The sequence below is a fragment of the Medicago truncatula genome, chromosome 3 (assembly GCF_003473485.1).
Source record: "Medicago truncatula cultivar Jemalong A17 chromosome 3, MtrunA17r5.0-ANR, whole genome shotgun sequence".
Lineage (NCBI taxonomy): Eukaryota > Viridiplantae > Streptophyta > Magnoliopsida > Fabales > Fabaceae > Medicago > Medicago truncatula.
The window spans coordinates 771,656-789,630 of NC_053044.1; the positions used below are offsets into that span (position 1 = coordinate 771,656).

Below are 17,975 nucleotides of genomic sequence, written 5' to 3' on the forward strand. Positions count from 1 at the left end.
CTTAAAATGTAAATTTTGGTCAATATTATTCGATATGGTTTAGCTATTCACGAGTTGTATATACTCCGTTAGTTTCAAAATTATTTTAGACTCCCTTTATTAGTCTCAAATAAATATATGATGTGATATGTGACGTAATGTAATTTAAATAATTGTAATAGTGGGAGTTACTCATCTACCGTTAGTGGGTTATAGAAACTACCCTAGCTATTTGAAGTTTTTTATGACCGATAGACGAAATAACCATTGAAACTCACACACAAAAATAACCATTGAAACTCACACACAAGTCGTCGTCGCGATGACTGGCATAACTATTTAGGCATATTTTCCCGTGGAGCTATGAATTGTGGACGATTATATATTGTATGTGACATTATTTCATAGTCTTCCCCTTTCTTAGAAGATCCATTCCTTCACCAATTGACATTATTAAATTATGGCTTTACATCATGGAATGGAAACAAGACAATTTATCTGAGTTTTTAGACCAATGTTGTTTAGTAGGGGAAGGTATACTAGTGCATAATATGGTAATGTAACTGATGTTGGAACTTTTGTTGTATTTGTTCTTTAACACTTCTTGTGATATCTACTGTTGACTTTTGTGTACCTCATTAATTCAAATTCTATTTTGCAAAAAGAAAATTGAGACCATGATTTATGTGTGTAAAAAGGATTATGCAACAACTACTTTTCAGCTTTGGATAAAATTGAGTAGTATCAAAAGAGTGCGAGAATAAAAAATACAGAACTAAGGCTAACATCAAAACAGTTAGCAAGAAACATAAAGACAGGCTTCCAAGCAAGCTACAAGACTCCTTACTGTATTTGTGAAAACCTGCAATACTCATTTTCATAAGAGCCCTACAATATTGATGGCACCACATGGAGCTCCATTAGGGCAAAGTACTGCAATAAACCTCACTTTCCACTTAATCTGATTTTACAGCAACTAGTAAATATCATTGTTTAAGTGCTTAAAAGAAAGGACGTGCAACAACAATTTTGCTATACATCTACTTAATTAAGTTTGATATGGTTACAAACACTGGACAGCGACACGACACACCAAAACAGGTAATAATTTAAGAAAATATAATTATTGAATGTAAGAACATGTGTCAGTTTCTCTTAAATACCGTTCTCCTTCCAAAGTAAAAGATGAGTAGAATGAGAACAGGCGGAGCAGAAGTAATTGTAGGCCTACATGGGCAGTCATTTTGTATTTTCTCATCGGAAATCAACTGTAATTATCAATAAATAACATCTTTCCGCAAGTATATTGTGAGTAAAGTGAACCAATATAAATATCCATGTGATGAGAATGACAAAAAGTTTAAAATGACACTGGCATTCATAATGTTACAGTTCACAGAACATGTCCTAACTCTAAACTCTTGAGGTTCCCAACTTTCGCTCAAACAAGCGTCGCAGAAGATAAACTTGCAGTGCACTAGCTCCAATCAGTGCTGCTGATTCAAAGATTGCTTTGTGTACTGCTCTTCGGCTCATCCCATCATTCACTGCATTCCAATACAAGAACCACAGTATTATCGCATTTGCAAGTAAATAGTAATAGAGAAAACAAGTTTGTATTTTTTTTATCAATTGATATGTCTTCATATTCTTCCACAGTTCATTCATCTAGGAAAGGATGCAAGTAAATATATGGCATGTTTCAATATATCTAAATGGTGTGAGCATTTCATCATGAGATGAGAGGCTCAGAAGTAGTCAAAATTTGAGTCATTGGAATAAAGTTTAACTTCAATCACAAAGTAAATTAAGTAAGCAGTGAACAACACAACAACAACCAAAGCCTTTTCCCACTACATGGATTAAAAAACGCCATAATGTTCTCGAATTTTTATTTCTGTTAAGTATACATATTCATGGATGAAGACATGTACACAATGATTAGATTCTCAGAAGAAAAATCAAACCATAAATTAAAAAGGAAAAACAATCAAAATCAAAATACAAGACAGAAAACAAAGCAAAGAAAATACACCACCAGTGTCTTCTGCTGCAACAAATGCATGTAACTTGGCATTTGTTTGTTCCTAAATCTCAGCTTCTCTATATTTGTTAGTCTGTATAAAATAATGATTCATAAACCATACTACAGACTAACAAATAAATTGGCTGTTATAACTAAAATGGTTTCAAACTTAGTATAAAGTATAAACTCATTTCACGTAGTCGTAATCAAATAAGTGATGTCCCACCACTTTGTGTGGATTCTATTTCTAAAGTGTAGACCCACAATGATTTAAACTAATAAGAGAATGAGTATTATAGACCGTTCAAAACAGAGTGTTGCTAGCATTCCTCTTATCAATAATAGACTCTAAAACAGAAAAGCACATGCTGTAATTTAAGAACTATTTGTTAATAATCACTAAAACGTACATAATATTTGACCATTCCAGATGTTCTTTCACATGACACCATACTCCAAATTAAACAAAAAAGGATCAAACACATAAACTAAAAATATTCAGATATATGAATCCCCTGAAAGTAGAATACATGAAACAAAATAGGAACGATAATATAAAAAAATATGCAGGAAAATAAATACGTAAAAAAATATGCAGGAAAATAAATAAGTCTGGAAAGTACAACAAACAATTTCAAGTCTTATCCCACTAAGTGGAGATGGCTACATGGATCAAAAGACACCATGAATAAGTCTAGCGAGTAGAAATGAGCAAAAGTGTTCTTGTTATAATCCATCGATACTTTGCAGACCGTCCTTATTCTAATCTTCTTAGAAAAACTCATGCATCCTTCACCAAGTTTTTTCTGCAACCCAACATCTACTTGTGTTCACTGATGTGGTGGGTCTTCAAACAGTAGGACGACTGGTTTCAATTGAAAAAAACACACAATTAAGTCCACGAACTTGCATAAACTTTTCAATAAATTTAGATTACAAGCCTTTCGCGAACTCAACACAAGCATGTCATTTTCATTGTACTAGACACGTAAACCATTAAGAAAAAAGAAAGTCAATCCTTCACTCAACATCTTCAATAATTTGGAGACAATATCTCGCACACCAAACAGAAAACCACTCAACCTTTCATTTTTTCAAACACAGGTACATGGAAAAAAATACAAAGGAATCAGACATAATTAACATTTTATCAAACTAATAAGGGGAGTTGAACATGTTATAACAGAAACCAAGGAGAAAACAAAAAGCAGAACACTAGCCATCATTTCACTGGCCCAACAAAGCTTCCAACACAAATCAAAATGAACTGAAAAAATTCAAGAGAGGAATTATTAAAAGTCATTGCTTGTATAGTGTATTACATATTGGGAAAATTTAAGGACATGTGATATTTATTTTGTGCACAAGTCCCTTGACGTGCGAGATGCACACATGTTCAATGAGCTAGAAGCTTTTTCCTAAGTTCGGAGCTAGAGTTTATCTCAAACTTGTGAAGCATCTACGAGCAATGAGTTAATTCAAACTACTCTTACATCTGATTCAAGATGGATAAATGAGTATTAGTTCTTTCTTCCTATCAATTTCATTACAATTATATACATCTGATTCAAGATGGATACATGAGTATTAGCTGCACCGTTATCGCATAAAATGGTGGGACCCACATAGATTTCACCCAATAAGTAATAACATAATGAATGTTGGAAATACAGTGTTCCTAGCACTCATCTTCCTTAACACAAACTTATTTACATTAGCCAGGGTCTGATGATGAATTGTTTTCACTCGTATCAGAAAATTTAGAGCAGATGAAGGGTATTAAAAGATGTAACTCCAATTTCATCAACTTCACAAACTATTCAAAACTCGCAACATATCAGAAGAAAATATTGAGCTGATATAGCATAGAAATAAACAGGAAACAGGGGTATACATGCAGCCAACAACCAAGTGAAAGTACAACACACTGGACTCGTTCCATAATCAATGGAGAATCATGCAATTTAACTTCAACTGAAAAAATAGCACCAATCTCCTACTGTGTCAAATTCAAATACTTGTTATTTTCTTCTTCTTTCAAATTAAAAAATCAACGATTATAGATCTATTTTGTGTCGGTTTTATGTTTTGGTTGATCAAAATTCCTGTGTAGTGGTCCACCCGAAAATTTAAATAATTCAATTATAGGTCTATTTTGGAAGATTTTATACAATTTTACGTCGGTTTAGGTTTCGGTTGATCCAAATTCCCGCAAATTGGTGTAGTCGTCCACCCAAATTGGTTGATCCAAATATTCAAATACTTGTTATTTTCTTCTTCTTTCATTTAATATATTTGATAGCTAAGTATCCCGTGAGCTTACACCATCCTCATTTTTTCAATTACCAACACTCCACATCATTTTCTCTCTCTTACACATTATCATTGGTTTTGTGAATTTTTTACAAACAAATAAAATATATATATTAAAAAATATTTTTTTTTATAAAAAAAAATATTATTAAAATCTCAAAGCCAATGACAAGGTGACACGTGTCCACACTTAACGTTTTTTATTAAACCTAACAGATTCAGGTAGTACTAAAAGCTATCTAATTAAGTATTCTCGAGGGTTCCAACACCACTCGTAATACAAACACGATACAATTTTCCGCCTACTCATACACCAATACCAAGATAACCCCTTAACTATTCAAATGTGTATACAAAAGATTCATGGCATAAATACGAGATTTCTTTTTTGAAGGAAAAAAAACCGCTATTCTGATAGCAAGACGTAATCGGAAAGAGGGCCAAAGTACCAAAAATCATTGTACAAGAAACAGTGAGGACACAACAATAAAATTTTAAAGTAAAATAAAATAAAGAGACCAAATCTCTATCAAAAACTCCAAAATACACCAAAACAAAATCGGGAAAAAACATCCCAAAACATAACCACCATTGACCAAAACTGATCCTTTAAGCAACACCACAAACATGCCTTATCAATTGCAGACCACTATCACTGGCAAAGAAAAAAATAACTAACAACTCCAAACCAGAAACAATCGGCCACACCAACCATTCAAAAACCTGCTACACCAGAATGACCAGATCCACAAAACAAAAAGACAGTCGACAGAAGCAGACCAGCAACGATCGAAAGCAAGGCAGAATTTAAGCAGAAGAATTAAAAAAAATAAAAAATAGATTACTAGCTATCACATAGCTTTTCACTTTTAGGCATAAACTCAGTTAATATTCCCAATATGCTATAAAAGGAAGCAAAAAACACTATCTTTTGATATGGTTTGCTTTTATGTATTTTTGGTTTGTCTTGTGATTGTTCGGAACAAAAAGCCTGGCAAGGGTTTTCGGTTAGTTTAACATGCGTCTATTGATGACATTGTCGATGATATAAAGATCTTGTCTTGGCACTGAAGTCTAAATCGCATAAAACTCGTTTTGTCTCTATTACGAGTAGTGTTAGAACCCAAGTTGTCTTTTGCGATAGCATAGTGTTTGACTTGGGCTGCCGCATATTTATGGTGCCTATTATGTATTTCATTGCTTTTGCTTAGCCGCTCTTCCTCTGCAGTGTAGCTTTCAACAATATGTTGTCTAAAAACAAATTAAATAAATAAACATCGTTTTGGTGTAAATGAGTTGATTATTTCACATTACTTATCAAAAGAATAGTTTCCACATGAATGAAAAGCAAACATCTAGGTGATTAGAAAAATAAATATTGTAAACCACCCTCCCAAATCTCCAAATTATCAAAGGACTTCTAGTGATAATTCAAGAGATTAGTATCCTTGTTATAATACAGCTATAAAGAAACACTTCTAGTGATAAAATTCAAAAGCATATTCACAAAATCTTAATTGCTCAAATTTATCAAGTAATTTATCTACTTTGTCTTGGAGGTATCTACTAGCCAACAAATCATGCCTAAATTAGGAAAATAAGTTACCATGTAAAAAATTACATGGTTTTCTCAAATAATTCTATATGATTCACAATAAATTAAAGGCTAGAGTGCACTTTTCACCCCATAAATTTTCAAAAACAGTTTGCATAGTTCAAAAACTAGCTAGTAAATAAATCTGATTACAGATTTACATAACTGTTTTTCGACTGAACTGATTTCTTATATATTTCTAATATTATGGCGCTACCAATCACTTAAAATATGCTAAAAACATTGTAGATGTATATCAAAATGCCTGCATCAATCAATAATAACTATTTACGGTATTAAAAACATAAGCTTACCCAAACTTTTGAGAAATTTGTGCAGCACTAAGCATACAATATAACATCTACACCATAACGCAAATCTTAGAAAATCAAATGACAAACCATTCAATGCAATTCATGATTGTCAAATGATAGTGCAAAATGTGAGAGAATCAACAAATCAAATCAACCAACTTCATCTTACCCCTTCCCATCACATAACAATGCATGAGCAATTTGTCATCCTCAGAAATATATAAATCTTTATAGGCTATGAAACCCCAATCTTGTAGGTTAGGAACAATGTACAATTTAGTCCAAGACTCTTGATTTCCATACTCCTTCATGTTGTAGTATGACTCAAAATTTGATGGATGGAGAATATTGTTGCTAAAAATATAAAAGATTTGTTTCAAATATATTTTGTGCTGAAAATATATTTATGGACAATAAATATATTTTTGTATCGTATGAAGAACGATTTTGATGCAAATATTCTTTCACTGAAGGAGAAAAAAAAAACGAATCTTCAGTGTGGTATTTGTTCCAAATTTATGAGTTATACTTTTACTATAAATATAGACCTTGTATCAGGCTAAACTTTGAGAGAGAGATAGAGGGGGCTGAAACAAGGGTTTAGAAAAGCAACAACAAAACTAGGGTTTGTATAGAGTTTGTCTCTTAGGAGCAAACACTAGGGTTTGTGGGTTGATTCACCTTGGGAAACACTATTAGGATTGGAGTCTCTTGGTTACGGGAAGAGATTGGGACTTTGGGTAGAATTAGGCGGGAGACTTATTCTTGTAACCCATTGATTTCTCTTTGTAACGTTACTCATCATATAGTGGATCGGAGGACTGCTCTCTCCCCCAGACTAGGTCAGATTGGACCGAACTGGGTCAACAAATTTCTTTGTGTTCTTCTTCTTCTTTGTGTTCTTCTCGCAGTTGTTTTCTACTTTTGGCTTGTATTTATAACTTTCATACACTTTGATTTTGGTTGCTTGATTATCCCTTGCTCCACACATCAAGTTGTTATTGGTGTGATTTTTCATCGAATTCACAACACTTCATAATCCAAATATTCATAAATGTATCACTAGTTCGAGAGACACACAAGCAATCCCTCGCCGCACTCAAGGTCCATGAATCATTCTCAGATTCAGGTAGCAAAAGTTGTTGATATGACTCCTCGAAATCAAGAGAAATTAGAATGAAATACGAACTTGATTCATCGATTGCCAACCAATTAACAGTGTCACTCACAAATATTCCCACTCCACATATGTCGTAATAATGTGGGATGCCCTCTATTCTTTTCCAATAATCAGCCCCCAAAGTATTAAAAAAAACCTCTTTTTCTGAAGAAACAACAACGACCTTATAATTATCAATGAAATGATCATATCCAAAGCTTAGTGATGTCCATATGTGATTCTCCAAAGGAGGAAGTAACGTATACTTTCTAATGGAAGGATTCCACAACAAATATGAACCAGCTTTTAGCATGCAGCAAAAGATGCCATCGCAAGATCACATTACGTCCACAAAGTTACCTCGAATTGTAAGAGTATTAGGAGGGTAAAGTTGTGTATGTGTAACAACGATAGAAGTAGATAAAACCGAGGGGATTGGAGAAACATACTCAACTAACTCAGCCAAGTTGTTCCAAGAGGTTATCATGAGGTGGTGGCGCTTAGTTGATAATTGAAGGTGCTTCTTTGCGAATGTTGGATCAGCAATAAGAGAATAAAAAAACTTACAGAGGCATCGAAGTTGTACGAGTAATTTGATGGGAAGCCTACCGAGAAACTCAGGGAAAACATCGAATGGAAGAGTGGGAAGTGGCGGCGGAGATGTTATGGTTCCAGCCGTATGGACGATGATGTCGTTTGGATCTTCCTCCTCATCGCTTCTACCCTCCGCCATTTCTCTACAAAATTAGGGTTTGAGTTTCGATGGTATATTTGAGGGTCATTCAATGCAGCAGAACAACAACAACGGTTTTTTTTTAAAGGTTTTAGAATATATTTTTTTTTCTGGTGGGGTTTATTTGCTAACGGTGGTGTGGTCTACACGCTCATGATTCTTATATCAATTTTTAAATATTTATTAAATAATTCTTCTTTTTTTCTTTTATCAATTTTTAAAACAGCACCATTAATAAACATGGTCTGCTGCCCAGCTACAACACAGCGCCCAGTAAACTTCCAAAACACAAGAAAATGACAGCAGAATTACAACACAGCAGCCTAAAACCTATCTAATTAAGTATTCTCGAGGGTTCCAACACCACTCGTAATACAAACACGATACAATTTTCCGCCTACTCATATACCAATACCAAGCTAACCCCTTAACTATTCAAATGTGTATACAAAAGATTCATGGCATAAATACGAGATTTCTTTTTTGAAGGAAAAAAAACCGTTTTTCTGATAGCAAGACGTAATCGGAAAGAGGGCCAAAGTACCAAAAATCATTGTACAAGAAACAGTGAGGACATAACAATAAAATTTTAAAGTAAAATAAAATAAAGAGACCAAATCTCCATTAAAAACTCCAAAATACACCAAAACAAAATCGGGAAAAAACATCCCAAAACATAACCACCATTGACCAAAACTGATCCTTTAAGCAACACCACAAACATGCCTTAACAATAGCAGACCACTATCAATGGCAAAGAAAAAATAACTAACAACTCCAAACCAGAAACAATAGGCCACACCAACCATTCAAAAACCTGCTACACCAGAATGACCAGATCCACAAAACAAAAAGACAGTCGACAGAAGCAGACCAGCAACTAGAATCGAGTTGATCGAAAGCAAGGCAGAATTTAAGCAGAAGAATTAAAAAAAATAAAAAATAGATTTATAGCTATCACATAGCTTTTCACTTTTAGGCATAAACTAAGTTAAAGTCATTTGATAATACGCACAGATTCCCAATATGCTATAAAAGGAAGCAAAAAAACACTATCTTTTGATATGGTTTGTTTATATGTATTTTTTTGGTTTGTCTTGTGATGGTTCATGGTGCAACGATTTATAGCATTGGATGCATTGGGTGAAATACTTTTTTTGCAAAATGTTTGGACACTACTCGGCTGAGAGAGTATGAAAAAATTCAATTCGGATTTTATAGTCTGGATGCATGGAACACAGAATGTACCGAAAAATTCAAGTATATATGTCTGAATTCAAATTGTCATTGCAGTGTGCTGGAACTACAAGTTTGTTACAATTGATGTACTAACACATTAGACTAGAATAACACAGTGAAACATACAAGTCAAATATATTAGACTTTGAAGATTGTATTTTCTTCCAAACAACATATAATAATAAAACCAGAGACAAGTTTAGCCTGTCTATTAAGAACCTATAGTTTTTTCACCCCATCTAGTTTTACTACATAATAAATAATCAAAATGAACTTAAAATTCCACGGCCCTAAAACTATAATCCTTTTTAACAGCCATCTTCAGCAACGCTCCAGACCAGAAAATGAACCTAAGCAATTAAGCCAGCTAGTGAATTACCCTTCTATTGAAATGAACAAACACGGCCAACCTGAAAAAGAGACATTTCAACTATGAAGTTATAAGTCTATTTTGAAGCTTGAGGTGCACGCAAAATTAAAATATTGAGACAATATAAGGCAACACATGTGGAAACAAAATTCACTACAATCTCAGGCACTATATCAATCATATCCACGTCATTTCACCAATGTTATGAATTGTACAATGTGTTACGTGTGTGTAAGAAGAATTCAATAATATCATTTTCACAACTTTAAAACCCTCGCAAATAAAATACCAAAATATTCAAAACTTTCATTTTCACATTAATCATTCAACAAGAATAATCAGTTATCTTGTAGACCGTTACCCACTATCACAAACAAAAGCTAAAACATAAAAACTTTAATGGTTATTGTCAATTTGAATTTGTGCATACTATCAAGGTTATCAAAAATCTCGATTCAAATCGTAAGATCGTGTGATCTTAATTGTCCCACACAAGAAATCCTGTACAAGATCACTTGCTGAGAAAACCGTAGCCAAGAGCCCAAGATTGTGAAATCGCAAAACCGTAGCAAAGATTGTGAAATCACAAAATCGCAGCCAAGATCCTAAAACTGAATCAAGTTTTTGTACCGCAAGTGCGGTCACTCACTCCATTTCCCAATGCTGTGCGCAACATTGCAGCCATTTGTCTCTGAATCACGACACTCTGTCTTTACCCTGTTTGGGATTCATTCAGTTTATACCATCTCCCACATCTCTCTATCAACACTCGAGTCTGTGAATACCTAGCAGTTATGGAATAAATGCTAGGCATTTATCCTGTTAATAGTTTAACTCAGCCAATGACAAAACTAGACACCACTAAACAAACAATAACAACAAAAACAAATCAAACATATGCACAATTAAAAGGGCAGTAATAAGTCAAAACCTATGAAGCACGGACACGTGTCGTGTCCGATACCGACACGACACCGACACTTGTAATTGCAGCGAATTATGTGATATTTTCAAATTATTAGTTGTGTCGCCGTGTCAAGTGTCCGTGTCGTGTCCGGTGTCCGTGTCCGTATCCGTGCTTCATAGGTCAAAACAGAAACCAAAATGTTTCGAATAATAATTACCATCAAAACCAACTGAGTGGTAATGGTAACCGTTAATTCAAAATATAAAACTTAATGTACAATATGATTAATTTAGCACTAACAACACATAAAGTTACCACGAGAATAATAACATGTTAATTTCTTTAGAAAATTGATGACTAACATGTATGGTGGGAAGCCCTATAGAGCAGTCGACTAGGATGAGCACTAAGCCACATACCCAAGCACTCATATATAAGGATAAACATGTTGACATTCTGTTAACAACCTCACCTTTTACCTGTCTAGGAAAATACTCAAATATACGCAGCATTCTTCTAATTCTAAGAACTAGAAAAAAAATAAATGAAAATGAGGCATAGAACTATATTTCAAACTCACTATAAGTTTTAGAAAGCTAAATGTTGTGAATTCTTTATACACATGTGAAGTATATGATACTATGATAATCAAAAGAGCAAGTGTTGAAAGAATCTGATCTTCACAAAACATATAGTGCGCTGATTTTAGAACTGCAGGGTTTGGAGAATTGAAATGCTACATGTTTTAGAGTATGAAATAGCAACCTATGACTTTCATATATATATATATATATATAGAAGACAAGAGGGATACGCTTCAACAGGAATTGCAGAAACGAGAACTATATATTAGGGAGCACAAGAGTGAGCCAATTCCATAGTAAAGGTATTTCGGAGAGTGGGCAAAATACTAACATGATATGAAACAAGTTCAAACCAACTAGCAAATCTAGATACTAGCATTGCTAGAAGATTATTGAGATTGAAGAAAAACCTTGCAAGAACAATGAGAAATAAAAAAGGAATAAAATCTAAGAAAATATATCATCTATTCCTATCTTTAATTATTAATTTCCAGTAACGAACACTATCATATTAGACTAGTGTATAAAAAAATAAAAGTCCAATAAGACAGAGAATGACCACGTTAATCCCAAACTATCATGGGAAACTTTACGAATAATCAGAATCTATTTAAAAGTCACAACATATCAGAATAAAAATTAATCATATATATATCTTAGTTATTCTTGTTTTACCCAAGAAATGAAGAGCAGTGAAGGGTATTAAAGAAAAATATTGAGCTCATAGTTAAGTATCTTTTTATAAAAAACAGGGGTATACATGCAGCCAACAACCAAGTGAAAATACAACACACTCGACTCGTTCCATAATCAATGGAGAATTATGCAATTTAACTTCAATAGAAAAAAATAGCACCAATTTCCTACTGTATTTGAAACCATTCAGTTTAAAAGAACACTCTAATATCCTCACTCCTAAAATATAATTCATAGTCTTATGCAAACATAACTCAAACATAACTCGAATTTTTATTTCTGTTAAGTATACATATTCATGGATGAAGACATGTACACAATGATTAGATTCTCAGAAGAAAAATCAAACCATAAATTAAAAAGGAAAAACAATCAAAATCAAAATACAAGACAGAAAACAAAGCAAAGAAAATACACCACCAGTGTCTTCTGCTGCAACAAATGCATGTAACTTGGCATTTGTTTGTTCCTAAATCTCAGCTTCTCTATATTTGTTAGTCTGTATAAAATAATGATTCATAAACCATACTACAGACTAACAAATAAATTGGCTGTTATAACTAAAATGGTTTCAAATTTAGTATAAAGTATAAACTCATTTCACGTAGTCGTAATCAAATAAGTGATGTCCCACCACTTTGTGTGGGTTCTATTTCTAAAGTGTAGACCCACAATGATTTAAACTAATAAGAGAATGAGTATTATAGACTGTTCAAAACAGAGTGTTGCTGGCATTCCTCTTATCAATAATAGACTCTAAAACAGAAAAGCACATGCTGTAATTTAAGCACTATTTGTTAATAGTCACTAAAACGTACATAATATTTGACCATTCCAGATGTTCTTTTACATTGATCTTATTCCAAATTTCCAATCCATAGACTTGAGTTGTAACATATTAACTGGACCTATTCCTCTTATACTGATGTTCACATGACACCATACTCCAAATTAAACAAAAAAGGATCAAACACATAAACTAAAAATATTCAGATATATAAATCCCCTCAAAGTAGAATACATGAAACAAAATAGGAACGATAATATAAAAAAATATGCAGGAAAATAAATAAGTCTGGAAAGAACAACAAACAATTTCAAGTCTTATCCCACTAAGTGGAGATGGCTACATGGATCAAAAGACACCATGAATAAGTCTAGCGAGTAGAAATGAGCAAAAGTGTTCTTGTTATAATCCATCAATACTTTGCAGACCGTCCTTATTCTAATCTTCTTAGAAAAACTCATGCATCCTTCACCAAGTTTTTTCTGCAACCCAACATCTACTTGTGTTCACTGATGTGGTGGGTCTTCAAACAGTAGGACGACTGGTTTCAATTGAAAAAAACACACAATTAAGTCCACGAACTTGCATAAACTTTTCCATAAATTTAGATTACAAGCCTTTCACGAACTCAACACAAGCATGTCATTTTCATTGTACTAGACAAGTAAACCATTAAGAAAAAAGAAAGTCAATCCTTCACTCAACTCAACATCTTCAATAATTTGGAGACAATATCTCCCACACAAGATGGATACATGAGTATTAGATGCACTGTTATCGCATAAAATGGTGGGACCCACATAGATTTCACCCAATAAGTAATAACATAATGAATGTTGGAAATACAGTGTTCCTAGCACTCATCTTCCTTAACACAAACTTATTTACATTAGCCAGGGTCTGATGATGAATTGTTTTCACTCGTATCAGAAAATTTAGAGCAGATGAAGGGTATTAAAAGATGAAACTCCAATTTCATCAACTTCACAAACTATTCAAAACTCGCAACACATCAGAAGAAAATATTGAGCTGATATAGCATAGAAATAAACAGGAAACAGGGGTATACATGCAGCCAACAACCAAGTGAAAGCACAACACACTGGACTCGTTCCATAATCAATGGAGAATCATGCAATTTAACTTCAACTGAAAAAATAGCACCAATCTCCTACTGTATTTGAAACCATTTAAAAGAACACTCTAATATCCTCACTCTTAAAATAAAATTCATACTCTTATGCAAACATAACTCAAACAATTTCTATCCAGAGTCTCAATAATTCAGTATTTTCTTATATCCAAACCGATGTGGTTTAAAATTCGAGAACAAGATTGTGATTTCAAACTAAGCTGGTTGAAAACAGTTTAAAACTAGTTATATATAGGTTAACATAGTTGAATAAACAAATTTTTTTATTCTGAACCAGCTTTCCATAGCTCAAAAACTAGTAAACAGATTTGAGTACAAAATTAAAGAACTTATTTCCAACTGAACTGATTTCTCAAACCTTTTTAGAAAATCAAATGATAAACCATTTAATGTCATCCATGATTATTAATTATTTAAAATATAATGCAAGATTAAAGAGAATCAACAACTCAAATTAACCATACTATTGAAAATAAAAGTAATGTCCAACCTATAGATTCCCTCAACCATTGATTAGCAATGATCCAACAAATCACCAAGAATCAAATCAGACATAAAATAAATAACACAATACAAAAACTAACCATGTATATGTTGCAGTTGAATCCTTGCTTAAGGTGATATCAAACTCTCAATGTAGACATCTGAGCCTATTTGTTCATAGTTGTTTTGAAACTCAGGAATATTCAGAGTACCAGTCTTGGAATCATAAACAACCAACTTGATATTTCCACCTTCCATTGCATAAAACCTTAGCAGCAGTTGGTCATCCTCATAAATATATAAAGGTTGAAAGGGTTTGAGACCATGATCTTGTATGTCGGGAACAATGTACAATTTAGTCCAAGACTCTTGATCTCCATACTCCTTCATAATCCAAACATCCATAAACATATCACTACTACTACTTCCAGAGAGAAACAAGCAATCCCTCATCAAACCCAACATGGACGAATCATAATTGGAATTAGGTAGCAAAAGATGTTGATATGACTCCTTCTCTAAATCAAGAGAAAGAATGAAATGCATACTTGAATCATCCGTTGCGAACCAATTAACAGTGCCACTGACAAATGTTCCGATACTATGGATGCGGTAATTATTTGGGATATCCTCTATTCTTGTCCAATAATCAGTCCCCAATGTATAAACACAAACTTCATTTTTTGTAGAAACAGAAATGACCTTGTAATTATGAATGAAATGATCATACCCAAAGCTTACGGAAAAACCTTGAAACGAATTTTGGAAAGGAGGCAATAACTTAAATTTTGTAATGGAAGGATTCCACAAAAAATAAGAAGCATCATCATTATCATTGAGTTCACCACAAAAGATGCCATCGCAAGAGCACCTTAAGTTGACAAATTTCTGTCCATGGGAAAATAAAGTTGTGATAGTATTGGGAGGGTAAAGTTGTGTCTGTGTAAAAACAGTAGAAGTAGAAAAAATGGATGGGATTGGGGAATCACACAAAATCCACTCACTTGAACTTGAGATTTGGTCCCGTATACATGTTAACATGAGGTGGTGGCGCTTTGTTGACAATTGAAGATGTTTTTTTGCGAATTTTGGATCAGAAATAAGAGAATTGAAAGACTTACAGAGGCACCGCAGCTGTCCGAGTAATTTGATGGGAAGCCTACAAAGAATCTCAGGCAGGACATCGATTGGAAGAGTAGGAAGCTGTGTTTCCGCCATCTGTGACAGAGAAGTAAGGATCATGTTGTTTGGAATTGGGTCTTCATCTTCATCTTCATCGCTGCGCCATTTCTCAACAACAGCTAAGCGTTAGCGAAGGCTCATTCTTATTTGATAGCTAAGTATCCCGTCAGCTTACACACCATCCCCATTTTTTTCAATTACCACCCCTCCACATCATTCTCTCTCTTGGTTCTGTGAATTTTTTACATTAAAAATATTATTTTTATAAAAAAAAATATATTAAAATTTCAGAGTCAATGACAAGGTGACACGTGTCCACACTTAACGTTTTTTTATTAAACCTAACGGAAACCTAACAAAAGGGATCAAAACGAGACTAAAAGGTTTGTTTTGAAGTTTGTTACAAGTTTGTTAGAGTGTAATTAGTTGGTTAATTACACTTTGTTTTAGTTTGTTTTAGTTTGTTTTGAAGTTTGTTACAAGTTTGTTAGAGTGTAACTAATAAAAGGTTAGGGTTTGTTACATTGCTTGTGCTTCAAGCTACCTAACTAGATGGTGTATATAAGCTACCTTCATTGTAAATTCTCATTAGTTCAATAACACAATTACTTTTCTTCAATTCATTGTCTCTCTTTCTTCTCATTCTCTCTAATTCACAACATCACAAAACCCTAATAAACCAAAACTGCTTCTGGTTTCTCTATTGCTTGTGTGACAAGCATTATTTGTTGCGCTAACAAATTGGCATCAATAGCTTGTGATTTCGTTCTAAGGGGTAATCAAGATCTTCAATCACGCAATTTGAAGGAAGAAATGTTGAAGGAATCACCATGAATGGTAGCAGCAGTTTCAACACTCATCTTCCAATTCTTGAATCACGCAATTGGGAAAGATGGAGTGCAGTGATGAAGAATTTCTTTGGAGCACATGATTTGTTGGAAGTTGTGCAGAATGGTGTCGGTGAATTAGCTGCGAATGCCACTGATGTGCAAAGGAACGAACACAGAATTGAAGAAGAAAGATTGCAAGGCTTTGTTCTTGATTCAATAGAGTCTTGATGAAGGAAACTTTGAAAGAATCTCAAAATCAGTTTGTTCAAAGGAAGCATGGGACATTCTTTCAAAGTATCATGAAGGTGATGATAAAGTGAAATTGATTAAGCTTCAATCACTGAGGAGTAAATTTGAGCTGATGCAGATGGAAGTTGATCACAAGATTTCTGAATACATCTCCAAACTCATCAATCTTGTGAATCAGATGAAGACTTGTAATAATGAAACTATTACTGATCAACAAATAGTTGAGAAGATTATGAGGACCCTATATTCAAGGTTTGATTTCATTGTGGTGGCAATTCAGGAATCAAAAGATGTTAAGACATTGAAGATTGAGGAACTGCAGAGTTCATTAAAAGCTCATGAATTGATGGTTTCAGAAAGAAGCAGTGAAAGATATGCAAGGACCTAATTTGCAGCAGTAACTGTTGGCAGTGGTGACACCGCTTGAATAGAATAGCTCACAAAAGGACGGGTGTGGTCTTGGTACAAAATATCTCATATGTTCCAAATAAGCCTTTTCATAAACCAAAATCTTGTAACTAGCACCATCTACTTCCTCTAATCACTAACAAATACCATCCACCTCATTGCGAAAACATCTATTATTAACAACTAATTACTAATATTCAAACCTACTTATGCACTACATATCTTCTACAATTGAATTTTGATGTTCTTCAGAAAATGACATCACAATAGTATTATATAATATATTAAATTGAGTTCATAGTGCATCGTTCAATCTCTTTAAATTCATTCTTATTCTTCTTGCTTTTGAGAATGTTGGAGAAGGAGGGGAAAAAAGGAGGTGAGTTGGTTAAGTGTTGGAACATTGATGTGATGTTGGATGAAAAATTGGAAGATTAAACACCAAGTAATTATACTTTGATCTAATGTTGTGTGAATTGAAAAAATAGAGTGTGGGGGTCTCACATAAAATAGAACACACACATTAGTAGTGTTTAAATTGTGGTATTTAATTTAAATACTTGATAATGATAAAAATAATAGTAATTATTATTTTATAGAGAATATCACTTTCCATAAATTTAGTTTATGGTGGTTGTGATAAGAATAATAATTTAATTATTATTATATTTTCTTCATTCAAATCCAATAGCTTGTTACCTCCACTTTTGTGGATTTGTTTCTTTTGATACTATCCACAAGTGTTGTTGAACTGATTAATGGATAAAACTCCATTTTAATCTTATCCATTAGAGTAATTGTTGTCGCAATTTTTGCTAAAACAGTTACATAATCTCTATATAAATAGAGAACTCCACTCAGCTCAAAAAACACACCAAAGAGTTTCATTGAGTTGTCGGGAATTCTTTCTCTCTTCTCCCTTTCTTGACTTGTGTTGACGAGTCTTTCTTCTCTTCATCTCCTTTTTCT

At 33.5% G+C, this 17,975-nt stretch overlaps 2 protein-coding genes across 5 annotated transcripts; both read right to left on the minus strand.

Annotated features, from left to right (window-relative positions):
* Window positions 1–1,081: 1,081 nt before the first annotated feature.
* On the minus strand, window positions 1,082–15,682 carry LOC25488464 (F-box/kelch-repeat protein At3g23880). 4 transcript variants are annotated; one of them, XR_005645404.1, is made up of 2 exons: window positions 2,673–2,891; window positions 1,082–1,526 (listed from the first exon to the last, which is right to left on the minus strand). XR_005645404.1 is itself a non-coding variant. In XM_039832274.1 (2 exons), exon 1 carries the CDS (start codon window positions 15,577–15,579, stop codon window positions 14,467–14,469), a length of 1,113 nt encoding a protein of 370 aa, XP_039688208.1. In that variant the 5' UTR covers window positions 15,580–15,682; the 3' UTR covers window positions 1,082–1,526; window positions 14,439–14,466. The 4 variants fall into 4 exon arrangements, 3 of the variants coding, with proteins under 3 accessions (XP_039688208.1, XP_013458774.1, XP_039688209.1); XM_039832274.1 differs by lacking the exon at window positions 2,673–2,891 and adding an exon at window positions 14,439–15,682; XM_013603320.3 differs by lacking the exons at window positions 1,082–1,526; window positions 2,673–2,891 and adding exons at window positions 9,384–9,767; window positions 14,439–15,682.
* LOC25488462 (F-box/kelch-repeat protein At3g23880) lies at window positions 6,254–8,118 on the minus strand. The gene is made up of 4 exons (XM_039832473.1): window positions 7,746–8,118; window positions 7,264–7,688; window positions 6,396–6,537; window positions 6,254–6,291 (listed from the first exon to the last, which is right to left on the minus strand). The coding sequence occupies exons 1-4, from the start codon at window positions 8,116–8,118 to the stop codon at window positions 6,254–6,256; spliced, it is 978 nt and encodes a 325-aa protein (XP_039688407.1).
* Window positions 15,683–17,975: the final 2,293 nt, after the last annotated feature.

Bases quoted from the DNA above. Each gene is read 5' to 3' on its own strand.
- LOC25488462 (XM_039832473.1), bottom strand. From the start codon at position 8,118: ATGGCGGAGGGTAGAAGCGATGAGGAGGAAGATCCAAACGACATCATC. The intron at 7,689-7,745 runs GTAACTTTGTGG...GCATGCTAAAAG, and splicing joins TAATACTCTTACAATTCGAG to CTGGTTCATATTTGTTGTGG. The intron at 6,538-7,263 runs ATGAAGTGTTGT...TCATACTACAAC, and splicing joins CATTTATGAATATTTGGATT to ATGAAGGAGTATGGAAATCA.
- LOC25488464 (XM_039832274.1), bottom strand. From the start codon at position 15,579: ATGATCCTTACTTCTCTGTCACAGATGGCGGAAACACAGCTTCCTACT.